Source organism: Antedon mediterranea, chromosome 5 (genome assembly GCF_964355755.1).
Source record: "Antedon mediterranea chromosome 5, ecAntMedi1.1, whole genome shotgun sequence".
Taxonomy (NCBI): Eukaryota; Metazoa; Echinodermata; class Crinoidea; order Comatulida; family Antedonidae; genus Antedon; species Antedon mediterranea.
In genome coordinates, this window is record NC_092674.1 from 31727263 (window position 1) to 31751503 (window position 24241).

Genomic DNA, 24241 nt, shown 5'->3' on the forward strand with positions numbered 1-24241 from the left:
ATTACTTCTACTCCCCAAAACAAGCAAACAAGTGCGGGTACCTAAACTAACTTGTTTGAGGTTGAGTTAATGTATTGAGTTTTTGTTAACTTTGCTTCTAAATTTGTTTTTTTTTCAGTGCACTGACAACTCGGATTGCTGTTCTGGGAAATGTCAGGATGTTGGATCCGGATTTAAAACGTGTAATTCTTGTTTGGAAAAGGCTGAACAGGTAGGTTCGTTACTTGAACACAATACGTATAACTTATAGGCTGTTTTATTACATTGTTTTAATACAGTAAACCAGTTCATGATTCCTGTCTGCACTTATCATCAAATAATTATAATAGCTGTGACTCTTGCTTTTGTCCTATTAATAATTAGGATTAACAGACTAATTATAATCTCCTATAGTGCTCTGAGGATTCTGAATGCTGTTCAAATGAGTGCCGTAATGTTAAAGGCAAATTACAATGTGTTATTTGCTCATTGCCGAGCGATTTGGTAAGCGCTAATGTTACGCGGGCTATACCAGATCTACTAACACGGGTTTTGCACGGATTGCTGTTGTGACTGATATTTGTCATTTGTTGTTTCTATTGGTTTCTAGCTGCATGGCCGGTTTAGTGCTGCCTTTTCCTTTGTACAACTGTTGATATAAAGTTTCACTATACTATATCGAAACATATTGATCGAAACGTCGAGAAACTCAATATCGTTCTTTTCAGATATTTTACGTGGTGTACCACAAACTTTATATCAACATATTGATTTCGCCAAACATATACTATACAGTTACTCTACTATACAATTCTGCAGGAATAGGCCTACAGAACACCGTACTCATAGCAGCCACATTGATGGATTAACTCCCAAAGAATATTGTTCTACAATGTCATAGATTTAGAGGCAATTTAGAGGTTCAACTCCTTAAATCGCATGCTCTTGCTTAGTTATGTTTTGGCTTTTTACACGCTAGAATAGTACGGACGGTGCATTAATAGGCCTATAGTTAGAATAGTACGGATGTTGCATTAATAGGCCTATGCTTTTTACACGCTAGAATAGTACGGACGGTGCGCAATAATAATAGTTAATGTAATTTGCGCTAGAATAGTACGGACGGTGCAATAATATAGTTAATGTAATTTGCGCTAGAATATTACGGACGGTGCAATAATATAGTTAATGTAATTTGCGCTAGAATATTACGGACGGTGCAATAATATTATAGTTAATGTAATTTGCGCTAGAATAGTACGGACGGTGCAATAATATAGTTAATGTAATTTGCGCTAGAATATTACGGACGGTGCAATAATATAGTTAATGTAATTAGCGCTAGAATATTACGGACGGTGCAATAATATAGTTAATGTAATTAGCGCTAGAATAGTACGGACGGTGCAATAATATAGTTAATGTAATTTGCGCTAGAATATTACGGACGGTGCAATAATATAGTTAATGTAATTAGCGCTAGAATAGTAGGCCTACGGACGGTGCAATAATATAGTTAATGTAATTTGCGCTAGAATAGTACGGACGGTGCAATAATATAGTTAATGTAATTAGCGCTAGAATAGTACGGACGGTGCAATAATATAGTTAATGTAATTTGCGCTAGAATAGTACGGACGGTGCAATAATATAGTTAATGTAATTTGCGCTAGAATATTACGGACGGTGCAATAATATAGTTAATGTAATTGGCGCTAGAATAGTACGGACAGTGCAATAATATAGTTAATGTAATTTGCGCTAGAATAGTACGGACGGTGCAATAATATAGTTAATGTAATTTGCGCTAGAATAGTACGGACGGTGCAATAATATAGTTAATGTAATTTGCGCTATGATTACACGCTAGAATAGGACGGTGCAATAATATAGTTAATGTAATTAGCGCTAGAATATTACGGACGGTGCAATAATATAGTTAATGTAGCCTAATTTGCGCTAGAATATTACGGACGTTGCAATAATATAGTTAATGTAATTTGCGCTAGAATAGTACGGACGGTGCAATAATATAGTTAATGTAATTAGTGCTAGAATAGTACAGACGGTGCAATAATATAGTTAATGTAATTTGCGCTATGATTATTAATAATATGATTATTTCAGTGTACTCAAGCGAGTGACTGTTGCACGGATATATGTCGACCATGGTTTGTTGGAGGTGATAACCGATGTGGTTGTAATTCTGTAGGCGAAGGGGTGAGTAGGCCTAATAATAATATTGTTGTTTTACCTTTAATCCGTATTATTGACTTCATTTATATATGGAGGTAATTCACACTCGCACACTTTTTTTTCTCAGTGCAAAACTGATAACAACTGCTGTTCCGGAATATGTAATCAAACATACAACCAATGCCAAGCGGTCGGTAGCTACTTTGCTGTGATTCAACCAAAACCTACTGATGCGGGATACTAAGCACAATTAACCTATTTTGGACAAGGCGTCCTATTGGTGCGGGATACGAAAGCACAGTTAACAGGCGTCGCAGGCGATAGTTTACCTTTATTAAACAATAACATTATGCTAATTTTTAAACAAGTCGAAATATATTATATCTTAAATAAATCGACCTTTATATGAAATACTTTAAAAGACTATCATATTTTTTCAGAAGATACAATGCTGTTATCCAGGTATTGCATCCAGGAGGTACGGACAGTGTTTCGTGCGCATAACACATTATGTGATTTTACACATGCAAATTTTTTTTCGCAAAATGGTAAAAAAACGACTTTTAAAATATTGAGGTAACATGCGCAAACCACATTATTTGATTTCGCACATGCCAATTTTTCAGAAACATAAAAGGTCCAAACTTGACCGTTTTCGACAAATTTCCCTGTACTATAATAGTACGGAGTTTTTTTTCAAAAAATTACCAAAATATCGACTTTGTGTGAAATATGTTGAGGTAACATGCGCAGAATAAATTTCGTGATTCTGCGCATGTCAATTACTTCAGCAAAAACATCAACATTTTTAACATGCGTAGATCATATCGGTAAACCAGTTATGTCAAAAAATAAGGGTCAAACACATTATGTGATTCTGCGCGTGACAATTTGACAGAGATTTTTTCAAAAAGTTACGAAATATCAATTATTTCAGCAATTTTAAATTTTCCCTGTACTAGAGATTGTTTTAAAAAATTAATAAAATATCGATCTTGTAAAATATAATTATTTCAGCAATTTTTCGAGATTTTTTTCGAAAAATGGCCAAAATATCAAGTTTTTAAAATTCAATTATTATGCGATAATATTAGTGTATATGATCATATATTGCGATATCATATTATAGTGCTCTAGAAATCATTTTTTTTTTTCGGGAAAAATAGTCGAATATTGGCTATTTTTTCGAAAAATGGCCAAAATATCAAGTTTTTAAAATTCAATTATTATGCGATAATATTGCTGTATATGATCATATATTGCGATATCATATTATAGTGCTCTAGAAATCATTTTTTTTAAAAAAAAATCCCTCTACAGGGATATTTGATCATATATACCGATATCCTCATATAGAAACCAGTTATGTCGAAAAATCCCTGTAACAAATTACGTGATTCTGCGCATGTCAATTATTTCAGTCATTTATCGAAAATTTCCTTGTACTATAGTACATGGACAATTTGCATTTAGGTCTATTAGTGCAGGTAGGGAACGTTTCTTTATTATTCATAAGATATTATAAAAACAAATAAAAACTATTACTTTTTAAATATTAATCTGCCAGAACATAATTTATACAGTACTCATATGGTATTTCGAGATTTAGCCTTCTAGATTAAGGTTATTCATTTTATTTTGTATGACTTTTAAAGTCACCAATTATTAAAATTAATCCAAGTTCAAGTAATGTACATGTAATAGGAAATGCATTTTGATTTAAATTCTCTAATGGCGTATCTGCGTTTGTGTAATTATCTTCGCATGTTAAATCCAGGGAATAGATTAGTTTTTATACTCTTTCAATTCCTTGTATAATATAACATTTTGAGAGTGCAATATGGTACAAATACTTTCATGAGATGAAAGATACTACTATAATGAAAATATAACGAAAATCAATGCTCATTTTACTGAAATTAAACGGTTAATGGCATATGTGTTTATTGGAGTAGTACTACTATACTACTAATCTGATCCACAATCCTCCAATCAAATGACATGAATCTGCTCAGGTGTAAATATTAATAACTATTACGGTTTTACATCAGCTTCGGCTGACAAAACATAGAATTAATTCATTCAACCATGTCATGGTCACATAGCATAACAAATGTAAAATAAATATCGCTTCATGTCACACAGCATCCCACCCCCACATTGACATTAACTGATCATCGTAATACACTATCTAAATGGCCAGTTAACTGTTGTCATCTCGCTGTCTGATTTTACGTGACCCGGCATTGAATTTGCGTTTTTTGAAGCTAATATTAATGTTTCCTTCACTATCAGCTGACTGTAAAGATCCAACAGTTTTTTCTTTAAATTGCAACTTTTCTCTCTTTTGATGTTGCTCAGCCTGTGGTTTGTATTGACTGGTGGTGTAGTTGGCACTCTCCGGAAGCTGAAGGTCAACCGGATCATCATTTCTAATGAGTAAGGTACAAATAATTAAGAATCAACTTTGAGACGTGTGGACACTATTTCATTTTAATCTCACTATAAACTATAAATTATAAACTTTTGAAAATGTCTCTAGAAAATGTTTTATCAAAATATAGTGAAATAAAATAAATCTGTGAAGTGCATTTACTAAATAATGATAAGATAGTTGGTTACCTGACTTCAATCATTTGCCATTGTCCGTATGCATCACTTGCAGCTTTCCTTTTCTCTCCTTTAACTGTTTCATCTTCAGTTGTACCATCCATTGTTGTAGTCTATCATGAATAAAGTAATGAACATGTTAAAAACAATCATCAATTATCTATCCTATCAATATTATTAAAACCATTGAAATGTTCCGATTGTCATTTTCATTATAAGCTCAATAGCGCATTTTTCAATAACGCATTTTTCTGCAATTATTATTGCTTATGTTATCCAAAACATTTTATTACTATATATTGCTATATAGTGTTGTCTAAATTTTAAACAGTATAATTTCAAACCAGTCTTCAGTATACATCACGAAGAAGCCTACTATCTAATTACAAAATGCAAGAACTTTATTAACAATAAAAACAATATAACACACTGGTTACTTGGTAAATGATTCTTGTATCTATCAAAAATCCAGTTAACTAATTTACAAGATAACAATTTTTATTTTAGCTGTATATTTTTCAGACACACATTTAATGGCATTCTAGTTAACAAAATAAATTAAATGTACTACATTTGTAATGTAGATTAATTATTTAGTTTGTTTACACCAAATGGATTTATATTTACAATATGTGTAAATAAGTAAATAATATCAACTCAATCGATTCATTGTATCATAATAAAATTTAAAATGTCAAAAAATACTAATAGTTAATTCCTAATGTTTTTACTTGAATATAATTATAATAAGTGGTAAAATAGCTTGCTAGAAGATATTTAAATAATATCTAAATTTTTGAAACAAAGTTTCTGATAGTTGTAACACTTATCAAAGACACTAGAACTGACCACTGCATTCTCTTCTTTGTCTTGTTGTTCTGCCAAAGAAACAAAGCTTCCTGGCACTTCCCAGGTTGTTTCTGTAAATAAACAAAACAATGATAATAGGAAAAAAGACGATGTACTCAGAAAAACCAAAAATGTCTTTACAATAACCTTCTATATAATCTTCTAAAAAATTGCACATTAATTTCCCTAACATATAAAGTTATAGATTATATATAACATAAATTGCACTACTTGTATATATGTATTTTTTGTCTTTTTAACCGGATGATAATATGGTTAAAAACACTTATTTTGGTAATATCATTTTGATTTAAAAAAAAAACCATATCATGTATAATATGATCTGAAACTACACCACAATAAAAGCAACTATTGAGTCTCTACGCTGAATACTAATTTAGGAAAATACTATGCAACTAATTAACAAAATGTTTGTTATAACTTACTAGAGGTAATTGTGTTCCAATAATATGTGTACCCCTCTTCACTAGTTGCTTCCATCCATGTCCCAATACTTTCATTGTCTTTTACTAATGTTTCTTTTTCCTTTGCTATTCTCTGTCGGTCTTTTTCATCCTTTTTAGCTTGATCTTATACAGTAATGTAAATTAGATTTTAAACGACTTTATTTTGTGACAAACCTTACGTTGATCATAGATAATAGTTCCCTATACCTGTAATATCTCTATGTTTTGATCCATGGAGCCCAGAATAAAAAGTGGGGTTTCAACTCTGACCGTTCATATAGTGGTCAAGTCACTGAAAGTGATTTTTAGGCAAATGTTTACCTTGGTGTTCACATACATGAACCAAATAGGCTGTAACATTTGAATATTTGCTGGCATAATGAATACTAACCACTTGTGAAATATGTAAATAAACAACGTGAATCAAATACTGTACCTTCAAGCTGCTTCTGTTTAAATTCTGCAGAAGCAGAAACACCATACTGACTGGCTAATGATGGGTCATTCTTTAGATCTTGTTCAAATGCTTTAAGAGCTGCCTTTAAAAAAAGAAGATAGAGATGTTTAAAAGTAAAATCTATAGTAGTATATGTTTAGTATTCAGTTGATTGTAATTATCATTCATTAATTTATTATATACCTTTTATATGTTTAGTATTCAGTTGATTGTAATTATCATTCATTAATTTATTATATACCTTTTATATGTTTAGTATTCAGTTGATTGTAATTATCATTCATTCATTTATTATATACCTTTTATATGTTTAGTATTCAGTTGATTGTAATTATCATTCATTCATTTATTATATACCTTTTATATGTTTAGTATTCAGTTGATTGTAATTATCATTCATTCATTTATTATATACCTTTTATATGTTTAGTATTCAGTTGATTGTAATTATCATTCATTCATTTATTATATACCTTTTCAATTGCAGCCATAGACTTTTTTGCAGCCTGTTCATCCTTGTGTTTCTGTAAACCACTTTTCCTGAGTTCATTGATTCGTTTTTCAACATTTTCTTTGTGCTTTTTTCCTCTTTCATGAAAATCTACACTCTATAAAAACAATTAATGTTATATCCAGTTGGGTATTGTTATATATAATAATAAATATATTATAAAACATACAATCACTGCAGCATTCATACTGTAATACAACCTGTGGAAGAGATAAGGCAAAATATTGATTGATTGCAAATCCACTGCAGTGTGAATAAATAATTAGCAGCATACAGTATACTTGTTACTTAACTGCTTTGTTTTCAGCTATCCAACACTTGCAAAAGTCACAGAATTTTTTTGGCTGAGACTTCCAGTAAGTTGCCCTAGACATAAATAAGCAAGAGAGAAAAACATTAACAAATCTCAATATTTCTACAGTACAGTAATACACATTTATAATATTTAAAAGGGACAACTTTTTTTTATATATAAAATATATCTATTTAATAACTTACATGATTCTTTTCTTCCTGTTGGTCTATTTTACATATATGCCTAGGTAACCATTTGGATGATAACAGAACAAATTCTACTGACAATATATAAAAACATGTTAAATAAAAAGTAATGACATAATGTACAATAATAATTTTGAGTGTTGAATAGCCCATCAATACAAACAATAATAAAATGCAATTATTAATTTATATGGCATGAATGAATAAAAAAAAGTACTAAAATAAAACTAACTAGGCCCTGGCCTAAAATTATAAGGTTTGGTGGAACGATTTGGCAAACTTTTGAAGATCAAACGTTTCATTTTTTATGAGGCTAGGCCTAGCCTAGTCCTACTCTTTTAGCTAGGGCCTAAGTAGGGTAGGCCGTAACGTCCCGTGCCTGAGTCAAAACCTTCCGGGGCGAAATCGTCCCCATCAGTAAGTGGCCTGGGGCGAATCGTCCTGCCAGCTACAATTCGAGGAGTATACTACAGTAGCCTAGGATTACGTAATACTATTACTATATATTTAGGCCTAATTTAACACGTGCTTATGCAGTTTTGTACCCACTAAAAATTATTCTAGACCTTATCTTCGCAATAGTCGCGTCGTCGTTTTTTAAATGGATGCCACAACCACAAAATTAATCTTCGTGTTGTTTTTTCGCATTCATTGATTGGTTGAGAAATTTTCATTACTCTCAGCTAGCTCTGGGCACGTATGTTTCCTAGAGAATTTCGCTATTGACGCATGCGCATTAACGCGCCGTTTAAAAACCACGCGCACTTGTTTATTTTGCGTAACGGTCGATTACATTTTGATCAACAAATGCCCTAGCATTTTTCATAGCCTTTCTATAAATATTTGACCTTAAAACAATTTATTTATTTTCCTTTATACTTTTTTAATCAAAATATCTAAAAATACAAAGAAAAAACAAAGCGGAATATAGCTATTATTTATCTTACTTTCAGTCTCAATTGTACTAAAATTTTAAACCAAAAATCGTACAATTTTTAAACTTTTATAAAAAAAATTCCGAAGTTTTTTGTGAGGTCAGGTATTCTCATACATATTCATGAGTAATTGAGCTAATCATGTGGTTTAAAGGTTTTAGAGCAACAATTGACGGTGTGGAGGTGTGATGGAACAAAAAACGAGGAAATTTCACTATTTTCCCTCTAAAATACAGTTTTTATTGAGTATGTTAGCGATCAACCGAACACACTCATGTATGTTAAATGCTACCATGCCAGGTAATGTTCATCACATATCTTAAAATATCCCGACTAGGCCTAGATTCGAAGGCCTAGGCCTACATACAAGTTTTAAAAGACTGGAGTTTGGGGATATATCCACCCCATGCGAGGCACATCGTTAGGTGTTTCGTGGAATGTGTTCCGAATTATACACATTTTCATAATTTAGTGTTTGTTATAGCTTAAATTGTTTAAGAACTAATGTTTTGCAGTATATATTTATAGTTCAGTAATGTTAATATTGTTTTTATATCGTTTAAATTGTTATCACCTTATTTCAGCTCCTTAATCATCACACTGACCTCCCCATCTTTAATAATAGTATTATCCACTTGTTGTATAAGTAACGCTAGGTTTGGGTTATTCCATTTTGGTAACAGGCAACATTTTATTTTAAACATTGTAGGCCTACAGTATTTTTATTTTATAATTATGCATAAAATTAATATGTATTATTTGCAATTGTATTACCAATAAATTACACATAACACTGTTTTTATTTTTTATTATATTTTTTTTAAAGGTATGTCTGGAGTCGGATGAAATGTGTATTAACTATTATTGCATGAGGCAATTTTTCCGAATGATCAGAAAATATGGTACAGTTGACTAGTCCAGCTGTTGAAGAAGCACTGTCAAGTGGTAAATGGAATAGACCCAATAGCAGAAGATTATACACTATTAATGATGTTATAATATAAAATTTATATTGGAATTGTTATGATGTATCTCTCATATGATTTTAATTTGTGATGAGAAGAATAGTTAATTAAGATTACTATCAATAAATATTGTCATTGTTTTTAGTAATGAATTTTAATATCTTACAGTATTAACAATATTAATCTATTAAAATTTATTAAATATATATTATTTATTATAATTATAAAATGGGCAGTATATAACAGGAGGCAATTGTATATTTGATCTGGTCAAGTATGATTTTTTACTCCACATGTTCTGCATACTGAAATAGGTTTTTTATATGGTTGTCCATTCTGAAATAAACAAAATCATATCATTTATTTTTATAAAATTAGTGTAAATGAAACTTTTAAATGCCTACTACAGACCTATAAAATTGAAAACATTTATTACTATACTGTATTTACAATTTATTATTTAAAAGTGTGAATACATACAAATATTGGAGGTATATTTCTATGTACATAGGGCCAGGTCTTACAGATAAAATAAGAAGTAATAATAGAAATAATATATTGTATGTTTATATAATAAACATACATAACTTACTATCTTGCATAATTTCATTATTGAGATGCACAGCCAGGCAATTTAATTAATAAAGTACAGTATTAATATGATGATACTGTATGTATTTATTGTATTAGGCCTAGCCGCCAGCGCGCCGCGCGTCTAATAGCCTAGACGCGCCTATTCTTTAACACAGGCATGTCTATTTTGCTGTGTAAAATAGCCTAAATTCAATCAAATTATACTCCCGTGAAATAATTGTTGCTCTCTCGTGTTAATTACAATTAGATGCAATACTATTTAAACAAGATGATATACCACGCTGCATAGTTTGAAAAACTTCGAATTAATTGTAATTTAACATTTTAGATGACTCATTTTACTTCCGAAATTTTTGAAACGAGAATGTTCATTTTGCTGGTTTGCATAGCAATGTTTGAAATGTCATAGTACTTAAAATATTATATAAACATTTTTAAAATCTACATATGTTTTAAGAAAATAAGTTTAAGAATAAAAGAAGTTTAATGTTTGATATCATTGAGGAGTTTTTTTTACTTATTTTACGTCTTTTATATGTATGGAACGATCGTCTTTCAGCGTCGCGTGTCGAAAACATTTTGTGTGAAAACTTTCAATTAACACGCTTCGCTGCTTCGACGCCCTCTAGAGTTTTACCTTGCCAGTAAACATTCCATATTTGCATTACGGCGAACATACGTGTGGGGGGGGGGGGGGGGGTGGTGGGTGCCTACTGTATTTTAATAGGTCTAGGATATCGTATCACTGAAATAAATTTTACTTTTAAAAGAAGTATATTTATTTCAATTTAATAATCTAAATACTCTGTAAAAAAGCTTGCTTTTAAAATGTAATCAATATGTTTTTTTTTCTTGAAACGGCATGAGCCAATAGCAATGTTTGTTTTACAGTGTTTAGGTGTACTCTTTGTGGGGACATGCGCACTGTTTCTCTGCGGTGTTGTTGATATTATTTTTTTCGTTATGTTGCGCGAGATAAATTCTCCCTTCTTTAAAAACTGATGCTGCAACACCCACGATTATGTGTTTTCATCAATTAAAATTAATAAATTGTTAATCAACTTTTCAAATATGCTTATGATAATAAATGATTTCAATAACTTAAAATTCTAAAGTGACTAAGGAATTAAAATGGTATGTACGTCGTCTCTGAAACGTCCACGTTTGTTGGACGTTTTTTCAGTTAGTTAGGCTAGCCTTGCTACTGCTAGCTAGGCTAGCCTCCTACATATCCTAGCTGGCTAGGTAGGCCGGTCTAGCATGGCCTGACATGGTATGGCTAAGTACTACGTAGCCTAGGTACAGATAAATGCTAACTTATCTAAATCTAGCTTAGAATACGTGTCTACTAGACCTAGGCCTAGGCATCAATTTTATAATTAGTATGAAAATTATGGCTGGCTAGGCCTACGCATAATAATTGTATAAGATTAATAATATTAAGAAAGATGGCATCATCATGCATGCAGTGCAGATAGATACCAGTCATTCATTTTGTACTAACTGACAGTACTCTGGGCCCCTGTGCCTAGCCTAGGCTAGTTTATCATCAAATAATCTAATCTAGGCCTAATTAAATATGGTTAAAATAAAAAAATTAAAAATGATGACGTAGAAGAGGGCCAGCAGTATTAACTATTAATTAGGCATTCCGACAATTAAATTCCTACTGTACTTTTTGATCCAATTTGTAATCGGTTTTAACAGTATTTTAACATTTGCCTAAAATTAGGGGCAAAAACAGTATTTCAACATTGGCCTATAGGCCTATATAATAGTGTTTTTGCAAGATCTTTTCATTCAATTCATTTTTTAAATGGACCATTAACATTTCTTGAATCATTGCTTCTTAATACAAAAATACATTTGATCCGAATCATTAACAATACAAGATTCAAGATTCAAGATTCAAGAAATTTAATTTGTCCATAAAAATGGAAATTCACTTTGCTTGGTAGATTAAAACAACAATATTGCAACAATTTAAAACGTGCAGTATTATAACAGATTAAAAATACAAGATAAAAAGTTAAAAATACTGTTAAAAATGTAAAACTATTTAAAAATTGCATTAACGTCTTACATTAGAATTAAAAATATGAATGCTATTTACAACGAAGGATTTTCTAGTTCTACAAAGATTTGCTCTTGGAGGTCGTAGCCTAATGCCTGATCTATTTAAGTTATAACAGTAATGTAACGGATGAGTGGGGTCTTTCATAATATTGTTTACTTTTTTTAAAATACTCTTTTCATAGATAAATGAACAAGGCGTTAGATCAGCTTTAATAATACGTTGTGCAATTTTACGTGGTCTCAATATTTTTCTTATCATTTTCAGTAAAGTTACCATAAAAACATCCAATGCTAAAAGATAAAATACTTTGAATAATACTTTAATAATACAAATGTTGTTTCTTTACAGGATACGGAACTGAATACAGGTAACTTAATATAGACTATGTCAGGGGCGGATCTAGGATTTTGATAAAGAGGGGGCGTTTTGGCCAGTTGATTCTTGTCATATAATTATTTGAATATAGTGGGTTTTATAGACCATATTTAATAGCCTATACGGAACTGTTTTCCCATTTCCCACACATTTTTTACGCGATCGTTTCTTAGTTCTTTCGACGTTGCTGGGACACATGGATGTGAAGTTTTGCAAAGCCAAGGCCGGTCACGCGCATTAAATTAAATTGTTTTTATATTAAAATTTAGTTTTACTTACACTTGTTATTTTGAAATATCAGACTTTAAAAGAGTACAAAAAACATCGTCACGTTGTAAAAAATCACAAATTGTCAGCGCGTACGTATTTTTTCACAAACAATGATGACGTAATTTATGAACTATTTGATTGGTCAGTCATTTTTTTTTCGGACTTGAAAACTTGGTTCAACTTTTAAAAAAATTAAAGATTTTAACGATTTTTAATGTTGATTTGTACCCCCTTTTCCTGTAAACTTGTTCATAAAATCGTATGTAAATGGGTGCATAATATATATATATCTTACTAAATCCGCCCCTGCATGTTAATTTAGTTCAATTACCCGATACATAATACATTTAAAGAGAAGCTATATTTATATGATTGCAAAAAAAACTATTCTCATGTAGTGACCAACAATTTAACTAACCGTATGTTTTGGTTAGAATAAATAAAAAAGAATGTATTATTATTATACTTAGTAAATACTGAAAGTTTGCATTGTTTCTATAGAGTGGGACGACGTTAATCTTGAGCGAGAGGGAATGAAGGGTGGAGCTGATCCTCTTCTTAGCCAAGAGCCAGCCAGTGTGCTGCCCTCTTACAAGAGCCTTATGAATTCTGACTTGGTAATTTTTTTCACTTTATGTCATTCCAGTTTGTAAATAAGTAGATCTACTAGTCATGTTTAAAATCTTTGGCATTTTTTGTTAAATTAATTATTATATATTAAATACCATAATGCAAATTTTGCAACCGAGAGACAATTATGTTTTAGTATATATTAGTAGAAAGTATAAGTATACAGTACAGTATCCAAAAGCAAATTACTGAAAAAATCAGTGGCTGAATCGCAATGGAGATACAAACTTAAAAATGTATTTCATTGTAAACAGTTCTAATTGTTGTGTAACCTTAAACATCAAGCTTAATGATGATGATGAAAAGAATTAATCATGGTAATTGTAGACATATATATCAATAATATTTTTACATGACACCAATTTTATGTTAATGTGGCCTCAAAATATTTGCACTATAATAAGTATCAAGTGTGGAATATGTGGTAGTTATCTTGATATATTGGCATAAGGCAATCAATTAAATCTTGTTGTGCAAAAATCTTTTATTTTAAATTTGGCTTATGAATCTAGATTGTACTGTGAGGTTATAGATGCTTTGTATTTATTTTAGGGTCATGATTTCAGTGATGATAAACTTTTAAAATCAGGACGCTTGTACAGCTTATATTTACTGAATTCAGAACATAGCAATGAGATAGATAAAAAGACAACAAAGGAACAATGCAGTGAAACAGCTGGAAATGACGAAGCCCTATATGAAGGAATGCCATTTTATGAGATGAAAGGAAAGGATTTTGGTTAGTACACAATTTATAGTTCTGGGATTTTGTATTTTCATTGATTTGAATATGTTGTGGAAACTATAAGTTTGTGCAGAGGCTGTAATTTCACTTTTAATTAGGGAAGCATTGATGATAAATAACTGTTTCTTTATATTAATTGTCTAGGTCCCTGTGCCTATTGTAATATGTGGAAAAGTGTACATTTCATGTCGTACTGTAGGCGCTACCCATTCTGCAGTGTGTCTTGTACAAAGAAGTTTGCAGTTTGTAAAAAGGAAAAAGGTGAATTGCAGGAGAAATCACCAGACCACTCTCCATATGCTAAGAATCTTCAGGTATTGGTTTAAACTTTACTTAGACACACACACTCAATATGCTAAGAATCTTCAGGTATTGGTTTATACTTATAACCACTTTCTATATTCTAAGAATCTTCAGGTATTGGTTTATACTTATAACCACTTTCTATATTCTAAGAATCTTCAGGTATTGGTTTATACTTTACTTAGACACACACACTCAATATGCTAAAAATCTTGAGGTATTGGTTTATACTTATAACCACTTTCTATATTCTAAGAATCTTGAGGTATTGGTTTAAACTTTACTTAGACACACACACTCAATATGCTAAGAATCTTGAGGTATTGGTTTATACTTATAACCACTTTCTATATTCTAAGAATCTTGAGGTATTGGTTTATACTTTAATTATTTATTCTCTGTACTAAGTGCAAAAGACAGTATTTGCATCAGCATGATAATTTTAAGTAACATAATAATTAAAAAATTTGTCTATAGGTACCAACATTGTTCCCTCAAGACCGTGCCAAACCGCTGTTCCCTGCTCATGAGGGTGGAAGTAAAGTGGCGGCCATTTGTAGCCAGAATGGTCTTCAAACGTTCAGTTGGACAAGGTACCTTGAATCTGAATGCTCTGAAGCTGCTCCCATTAAATGCTTCCATCATGTAAGTATACTTATGTGTAACGAAATATTAAGAAGGTTATTTTAATGTGTTATAACAATATACTACTGATCATCTACTGTACTATATATATAAAGATATTGTACATTATCAAATGGAATCTAATTAAAAAAACAGAAACAACCTATATTTATAATATGGTTTTGACTATACTGTAGGCACCAATGTTTAAGGAGTGGAAATCCTCAATGTTGAGTGCATTAATTGAAGTTAACAACAGAGATGGTGGAGAAGATAAAGATTATTTTTGGATTGCTAGGATAGTACAGGTTGCTGGTAAGGTTTTTATGAAAACTCATTCTTTTGAATATTATAATCTATATTTATTTTGTGTATACTGTAATACTTAACCTGGATAAAATAATTATTGTGGGTCAATCCTGCTACTGGTCCTCACCATCTCATCTATCTAAATAATTATTGTGGGTCAATCCTGCTACTGGTCCTCATTATCTCATCTATTTAAATAATTATTGTGGGTCAATCCTGCTACTGGTCCTCATTATCTCATCTATTTAAATAATTATTGTGGGTCAATCCTGCTACTGGTCCTCACCATCTCATCTACTTATATAATTATTGTGGCTCAATCCTGCTACTGGTCCTCACCATCTCATCTATTTAAATAATTATTGTGGGTCAATCCTGCTACTGGTCCTCACCATCTCATCTATTTAAATAATTATTGTGGGTCAATCTTGCTACTGGTCCTCACCATCTCATCTATCTAAATAATTATTGTGTGTCAATCCTGCTACTGGTCCTCACCATCTCATCTATTTAAATAATTATTGTGGGTCAATCCTGCTACTGGTCCTCACCATCTCATCTATTTAAATAATTATTGTGGGTCAATCCTGCTACTGGTCCTCACCATCTCATCTATTTAAATAATTATTGTGGGTCAATCCTGCTACTGGTCCTCACTATCTCATCTATTTAAATAATTATTGTGGGTCAATCCTGCTACTGGTCCTCACCATCTCATCTATTTAAATAATTATTGTGGGTCAATCCTGCTACTGGTCCTCACCATCTCATCTATTTAAATAATTATTGTGGGTCAATCCTGCTACTGGTCCTCACCATCTCATCTATCTAAATAATTATTGTGGGTCAATCCTGCTACTGGTCCTCACCATCTCATCTATCTAAATAATTATTGTGGGTCAATCCTGCTACTGGTCCTCACCATCTCATCTATTTAAATAATTATTGTGGGTCAATCCTGCTACTGGTCCTCACCATCTCATCTATTTAAATAATTATTGTGGGTCAATCCTGCTACTGGTCCTCACCATCTCATCTATTTAAATAATTATTTATTGTGGGTCAATCCTGCTACTGGTCCTCACCATCTCATCTATTTAAATAATTATTTATTGTGGGTCAATCCTGCTACTGGTCCTCATTATCTCTTCTATTTTATTAATTATTGTGGGTCAATCCTGCTACTGGTCCTCACCATCTCATCTATTTAAATAATTATTGTGGGTCAATCCTGCTACTGGTCCTCACCATCTCATCTATTTAAATAATTATTGTGGGTCAATCCTGCTACTGGTCCTCACCATCTCATCTATTTAAATAATTATTGTGGGTCAATCCTGCTACTGGTCCTCATTATCTCATCTATTTAAATAATTATTGTGGGTCAATCCTGCTACTGGTCCTCACCATCTCATCTATTTAATTAGTTAGTTAGTGTCAGGCGTTATAAGTACTTGTTCTGCCAAGCTGGGATAAAAGATTAAAATCAAATTTTTTTGTATAAATATTTGTTTTTGTTTATTTTTTTTCTTTTTACTTAGGTTATAAAGCTTTACTTCGGTTTGAAGGGTATGGTATTGACAGTTCCAAAGACTTTTGGGTTCATCTATGCAAGATTGAATGCTACCCAGTAAATGGAGCAGAAAAAGTAGGCAGGAAGCTCAGACCCCCTAAAGGTACATGATTATTAATATTAACACTTAAATCAAGTATATTGAGTATAGTGAGTGGCCGAGCGGTTAAGACAGTGGAACCGTAATCACGTAGCCATAACATCGGCAGGGGTTCGAGGCTCACTCACTCCATGGTTCTGGTGGTAGAACAAGTCTTCTCGGATAAGGACTATAAACCGTAGGCCCAGTGTACACATCTAGCTCGTGTGCACTTTAAAGAACCTAGTACATCTTTCGAGACGAGTAGGGGGTTACCCCGGTGTATTAGTACATCACAGCCACTGATCACCAACTGGGCCCTCTGGGAGACCAGTCTTTGACTGAAGAGGTTACCCAGTATAAATATATATTTCAATCAATCAATTATTAACTTACCTTTGCGTCATCATCCCCTGTCATATGTAGCTGTCTACGTATCTTCCATTCCTTACAATTATGTTCTGTTCTAGTCCTGTATAAGATATGATATCGTCCCTCCATCTGCGTTTCTGTCTTCCCTTTTTTTTTTTCTGATTCTCAGCTGTCATTCTTTGTTGTATGCCATTTTGCTTCTTTTACTTTATTCCTTATGACTTTGTTGAATTGTTTTATCATATTGTTTATAATTCAAATGTATTATTATAATTGAAGTAAATTATTATCCTTCTTATCTTGAGATATATTGAGATACATAATAATAATAAGCAATAATTTCATATTTTCAGACCTTATGGAGAAGATAGGTTCAAACTGGTTGGAGTTTGTTAACAGAGTTGCTCACCAAGGTGCACCTACAATTCAGATATCAAAAGAATTGGTAAGAAATTTTTATTTCCACTTTTTGTGATTTACACTGTGAATTTGTCTGCCAGATTGGATACCTAACTATAGATAATATTTATGTAAAAACTTGCAGATTGAACAAGAACTAAGATGCCCATTTCAACCTGACATGCAGTTAGAAGCTGTGTACAAGAGAATGATTTCCAGTACATGTTCAGCCACTATCCAAGCGGTAGTATCTAATAGGTTACAAGTGCAATATGATACTATACATGATCCAAACAGAGACTTTTGGTATAATTCATCATCACCGTTGATTCACCCCATAGGCTGGTCAAGGAAAGTAGGACATCCACTCATTGACACATCTTGTAAGTTTTGAACTTAATGATAATCTTCTTTCCTTCCTACCACAACTTTAATTATTTATCTTTATTTTTTGTGTATGTATGTTTGTAATTTTACCTTTATACAGTATAATATACATTACAATACAAGCATTGGATTTTTGAAAAGATTAAGAATGATTAAGCTTTATTATTGAAGTTTCTGATTATTATAATAATTTGTCATTCATTAAAAAGTACTGTACATGACTTTTTAATTTTTTGTTAGCATACAAGAACGAAGCTTTAGACAGGGGTAGGCACACCTATGATGCACCAAGTCATTTGTTTAAGGATGTAAGCATAATCTTTTTTTCTTGTCTTTGAAAGAGACTATTGCATATTGATGATGATGTTAGAATCATTAAGATAAATTATTTGATCTTGTTTCAAGCCTCCGCTTGTTGGAGAAAAGCACAATTTTCACAATGGCATGAAGTTAGAAGCTGTTGACCCTCTGAAACTTGGTAATATATGCGTAGCAACAATATGCTGTGTGTTAAGAGATGGTTACCTGATGGTGGAGATAGATTCAATGGGTGATGCACCTAAGAAGGAACCATTCTGCTACCATCGCAGTTCAGCTTCTATACTACCAGTTGGCTTTTGTGACTACCATAAGATCGAACTGGTTCCACCACAGGGTAGGTTGGCTTTGTTTATCTTTTACAGACCAAATATTATCTCGTACTAAACTGGTAAATATATATTGTTCATACGAATATATAAATATATATTTGCAAATAGGCCAAAAGAAATCAGCTCTCACTGTTAACCATGACATGCATTGAATCACTGTCTAGATGTTTTGTTCAATGATTTCTTAGGTTACACAAACATATTTGACTGGGATGACTATTTGCGTAGAACTAACTCTCTTGCAGCCCCTGTTGAACTCTTTCAACAGGTAAGTACACATTATGATTGGGTAAGATGTGATTCTGCTGTAATTACTAACATTTGCCATTGTCAAGTTTAATTTTATGCTGTGTTATGGATATTTTAAACTAAAAGTACTGTAATAATATTAATAGAAGATTTGTTTATAGGATGTTACTAATCCAGGATGGAAAATAGGGCACAAAGTGGAGGCAGTGGACCTGATTGAATCTTCATTTATTTGTGTTGGTACCATAACAAAGATTGCTGGCCCTCTTATCCAAGTACATTTTGATGGCTGGGACTCTTCTTATGATCAATGGGTTGAAATGCACAGTCGTGATTTGTACCCTGTTGGTTGGTGTGAGATGACATCATATCCTTTACAACCACCTAAAATATCAGGTAATATTTAATAGTACAGTACTAAGAAACTTTTCATTGTAAGTTATAATTTTTGGTTTAAACTGTTTTTTTAAAAAAAATTTTTCACTAAATATAAGTGTATACTGTTTTTCTTTCTTTTAAATTAGAAAAAATGGAATATTCTCCACCCGTCCCAGTGCTTCCACCATCAGTGGCCAAGAAAAAGAAATCCACATCATCATGTGCTTCAAGGAGTAAGTTTGCAATTAATAATATTTGATCATTATTATTTTTAACCTTGTTAATGTTCCTGGCTCTTTTACGTTATCGTTGATAGCTTTCTGCTTAAATTTTATTTTGTATCTCCATTGAGATCCAGCCACTGATACCCACAGAATTGTAATTTTTTGAGGAATTTTTTTAATTAGCATGGTTTTATGTTTCATATTTTGTGTTATCTGGGTATTTTATGAAATACTACTTGTATTTTCAACAGAGAGGAAAAACAGTGAGTGCAATCCAAGTAAACAGAGGATTTCTGTGGATTCTGTTAATGCTGATGCTATTTATAGATTTTCTGATGAAGAAGACCTCTGCTTTCCCTTGCCTAAAACAAAACCCAGTATAGAGAAAAAGAAGAAACCATCTGAAAAGAAAACTCCTAATGAGAAGAAATGTGACAAGAAACCAGCCAGTAAAAAGGTGTCTGAAAAGAAAAAAGAACAATCTGAGGGGAAGAGGAAAGTTGAGAAAATTTCGAAAAAGCTTGAAAAGAAAAGCCAGAAGAATTTAAAGTTAAATATAGATAAAGCAACAGGAAAACAATGTAATTTGATTTCACCAGATGTGCTAGATATCTTGTCAAGACTGAAGAAGGAAGTTAAACAGTCTGATGAAAAAAATGGAGCAGTAGTTGATGGCAGTGTTTTAACAGTTAATGGTAAAAAAACAGAGTCTCTGTTATCGCCTAAATCCGATGATTTGTCATATTCAACAGCTGTAACTAATGTAGCTGCAACAACTCTGAAAACATCACAGCTCAAGCAAAAGACAGATCCTCCTTCATATCCTACCAACACTGTAATCAAGAATGAACCAGAATCTATACCAACAAAAAGGTTAATACCAAATATCAATAACATCCCACATCTTGACTTAAACAGCACTTCACAAGGGGCATTATTACGACAAATTGCATTATCGTCCAACAAATCAAAAGCAACAAAAACAAAACAGAAGACTCGTAATTGTCCTGCACAAGTACCAAAGAAGACAATAGCTAAAACCAAGGCTGAAAAACCAATGTCGGTTCCCAACTCACCAATTGCTAGAACTAGCCATCTAGCTACTCTACTCAACCTACCTGGTCAGATTGATCTGATAAGATTGGAACCTCATATTTACAATGGATTTGTAGAACCCAGATCAAAACTAAAAAAAAATGATTCAATATCTTTAGGTGACAATCTAGGCAGATATGCTGGGCAGTCATCAGATGTTGTTAAAGCCTTTGCCTTGAATAATCCAAATGTTTGTTCATTACAACAAGTCACGTCACCAGTAACTTCACCTCAAACACATGAATCTGTATTAAGTCAAACACACTCCGTCCAACCTGTAGGAATGCATCCACATAATAAATTGTTAGGAAAGGGATGTCCGACACAGGAAAGCATTTCTGATCATGAGAAGAGTCCTCCACAACATTTTATTCCAATGACTCCTCCTCTTCCATCGCCAGTTCAAAATGTTTTAAGACCTGAATTGCCGCCATTTGCCAGTCTTACCCAACATTGGAGAGGTCCTTCCGAGCCACTTGCTATGTGGGCTACTTCCTCAATTGCAAAAACTATTTCTTCAAATACTAAACTAATAGGTGATCCTATGACACCAGCAGCTAGCCCTACATCATCAACTTCTAATTTGTCGCTGCAAACACAGTACACAAACACTCCAATCAACTTCTCAACCACCCAGCCACCCAGTCCTTACATGCTGATACCAGCTGGACATGATGGTAAACAATTTGCTATGAAAGCTATCAGTGTGACTTCAAAACCACTACAGATGATTGATCAACCAAACTTACAGTCAATTCATAATCTTGCAAGTTCACCAAATGCTAGCCCTCAACACTCAATGCCCAACACAGGCAGACAAAATCTGTTGAGTGTTCCACCAGAGCAAATAATGCAAATACCAAGGCTTATAAACTCTAGTGTGAAAGTGTCCCCTTTGAATCCATTGAATAGCTTTTCAGTTCAGTATGCAAGGCTAGCGCACAATTCAACAGCAGCTCTGCAAGTACAGAAGCAGAACGTTGAAAAGAGAGAAGAAGAAAAGGAAGAGATTCAAGTGAGAAGCCCCAACTTTGACCCCTGGAAGTGGAGTGTGTCAGCAGTTGTTCAGTTCCTGATTGATGCTGGTGAGGGTTCTTGTGCAGATACCTTTAGAAGACAGGTTAGTTGTCTTGTTTTTTATTGTTATCACACACCTACCGTTGTAAAAAACTGTATTAGCTAAAATGTATTAATTTACCATTATTAATTATTACTGGGAAGTTTATAATTTCTTCAGTTTATAATTTGTTCCTGTGCCTGTTCACTTATATTTATATATAATTATATATTTTTTCTTCAGAAAATTGATGGTCTTAAATTTATGTCTCTAACTAAAGACCAGATAGCTAAACTGACTGGCATGAAGGTGGCGCCCTCTCTCAAGATTTACCATCAAATTGAGCTTCTCAGATCTCATTACCCATCACCAACAGTAACATAGGCTTGCTCCCATTCCAAGTCTAATCTACAGTATAAGAATTTTCATTGATTTATGGTGTTTTATAAGAGAAATTGTTTATATTTATATGTGATGAATAGCCATTATGTACAATATTGTTATTGATACATTTTTTACAGCTGAATGCATACATACATCTGTATTGAGTATTGCTTGAACAAGTACCCTGTAATACGTTATTGATTCGTTTTATATTTGTAAATCTGTGAATTAAGTTCAATATTGATGATTTATCTTTCAGTATATACATACAGTATAAGATTTAAAAATGTTGACATAAATAGTCAAGTTCAAATAGATTAATCTGTGTGGGCAGGGTGTAACAAATGATGATGTAATTGCTCGGAATGAGTTAAACAGGAGATGTGGGGTGTGGTCAAGGTGTAACGAATAAAATAACTATTTATAGTTAAAGAAGATGTATTATTAAATACGTATAATTCTAGGGAGAAAATAAATACAAGAAGAAATAAATCAAGATAATTAAAACATTTTGGAAAATGAAAAAATTATAATAAGAAAAGTAATTTCGGTTATATTTTTGTACGCTTTATTTTGATATGTATTAGCAATTTAAATTATTTATTAAATAAATTAAGTTCTACTAACAAATTATTAATTTAAGAAAGTTAAATAATATTAAACACCTTAATTCAACAGATAGACCTTGCAACATGTTGATTATTATTGTTATTATTGACCATATCAAACGGCTATGCTAAATTATTGCCCCTGTATCCGGCAACATGCGACATGTTTCCGTCGGCCAACAAAATCGCAAATTCGTGTGTTATGCCTCGTCAGTACTCGACATTATCAGTGTGTTATTTAAAATGGACATTCAAATTATTTCGTATAAGGACTGAACAGGGAGTAGTTTGTTAGTTGGTATTCAGTATTATGTTTAGCAAATTAATACTATCGTTCTTTCAATATTATCGACATCTTCTCAAAATGAAATGGCGTATATTTTTATTTTACGATTTCATTGATAATGTTCAAAGAATTGAAAGTTTCATTTAGAAATAAAAAATCGCTAAAGACGTTTATGTTACTATAGATTGAATATTGGTATATTAAAAATACATTGTATTACTTTACTGTGGCGTTATTTATACCATTTTAACATAAGATAATTCTGTTTTCATGAACACAATTATAGGCAAACATGCAATTTTGTTTAATTAGTTTGGTTAGGTTCTGTCTATTTTATAAGATTTGTTACATTATTCATGCAGAGAGTATACTTAGAGGTTGTAAATAATATTATGTATATACGAGTAGGATGAGGAGAAGGTATAGACTATACCTAACTCAATGCTTTAAGTAAGAATGCAATAACGTGCCTAACTGCACCAGCTGAATGCTATTATAGAACAACGTGTACAGTAAATATTCTTTAGTTATACGGATTTTTTTTTATTTTAATAAAAGTTTATATAATTATTTGCCAAAAAAAATTGAATTGAGGTATGCATGCATAAAGTAATCTATTTTGATTATGATTAAATGTTATTAGGTTGTGATTAAGTAACGTCACGATACCTAAACAGTTTCCTTATAACAAATAATGTATTTATTTTCGAGGTTCTCATGAGCGTATTGATACGCTATCCTATGTTGTACTGTTAATTTGTATACTATGATGGTACAACGTTTGATTAAATAACGAAATAGATGTCAAATATTAATTTGGTCATGCGTCTCTCTTCAAAATAAAATTGCTTGAATGTATTTGATACCACAACATATTCTATTTTTGTTTGTTCGACGGTAAAATATAAAAATGTGTATAGTGAACATGAAAATAATACGAAATTACCATTGAGCGAGAACAGCATGGTCGCGTGATGGTGATATTCCGCAATAACTTATTAATTGATATTCGAAGTTTAAACTTATCTGGTATATGAAATAAACAGTATTGCCTATAATCAACAGCTGAATCAGAATACTAGTTCTCATCCCATCATCAGCAA

At 32.1% G+C, this 24241-nt stretch overlaps 2 protein-coding genes and 1 long non-coding RNA gene across 5 annotated transcripts; 2 read left to right on the forward strand and 1 right to left on the reverse strand.

Moving 5' to 3' along the window:
* Window positions 1–184: 184 nt before the first annotated feature.
* Window positions 185–2543, forward strand: LOC140048568 (uncharacterized). The gene is made up of 3 exons (XR_011845094.1): window positions 185–211; window positions 2107–2199; window positions 2303–2543. It is a non-coding gene; the product is annotated as an uncharacterized lncRNA (long non-coding RNA).
* A 1551-nt stretch (window positions 2544–4094) lies between these two features.
* Window positions 4095–8350, reverse strand: LOC140050527 (WW domain-binding protein 4-like). Of its 3 annotated transcripts, none has more exons than XM_072095765.1 (9): window positions 8137–8350; window positions 7568–7641; window positions 7363–7435; window positions 7032–7166; window positions 6538–6640; window positions 6081–6224; window positions 5635–5705; window positions 4798–4898; window positions 4095–4607 (listed from the first exon to the last, which is right to left on the reverse strand). In XM_072095765.1, coding segments are annotated over exons 2-9 (858 nt in total). In that variant the 5' UTR covers window positions 7570–7641; window positions 8137–8350; the 3' UTR covers window positions 4095–4378. The 3 variants fall into 3 exon arrangements, with proteins under 3 accessions (XP_071951866.1, XP_071951864.1, XP_071951865.1); XM_072095763.1 differs by having other exon boundaries at window positions 8120–8350; XM_072095764.1 differs by having other exon boundaries at window positions 7568–7644; window positions 8120–8222.
* A 2712-nt stretch (window positions 8351–11062) lies between these two features.
* On the forward strand, window positions 11063–23959 carry LOC140050528 (uncharacterized). Its single transcript, XM_072095766.1, has 17 exons — window positions 11063–11198; window positions 12490–12508; window positions 13288–13403; window positions 13969–14155; window positions 14306–14475; window positions 14942–15109; window positions 15286–15403; window positions 16939–17073; window positions 17775–17866; window positions 17966–18203; window positions 18448–18515; window positions 18613–18862; window positions 19046–19125; window positions 19268–19502; window positions 19631–19717; window positions 19960–21923; window positions 22104–23959. The coding sequence occupies exons 1-17, from the start codon at window positions 11196–11198 to the stop codon at window positions 22242–22244; spliced, it is 4071 nt and encodes a 1356-aa protein (XP_071951867.1). The 5' UTR covers window positions 11063–11195; the 3' UTR covers window positions 22245–23959.
* Window positions 23960–24241: the final 282 nt, after the last annotated feature.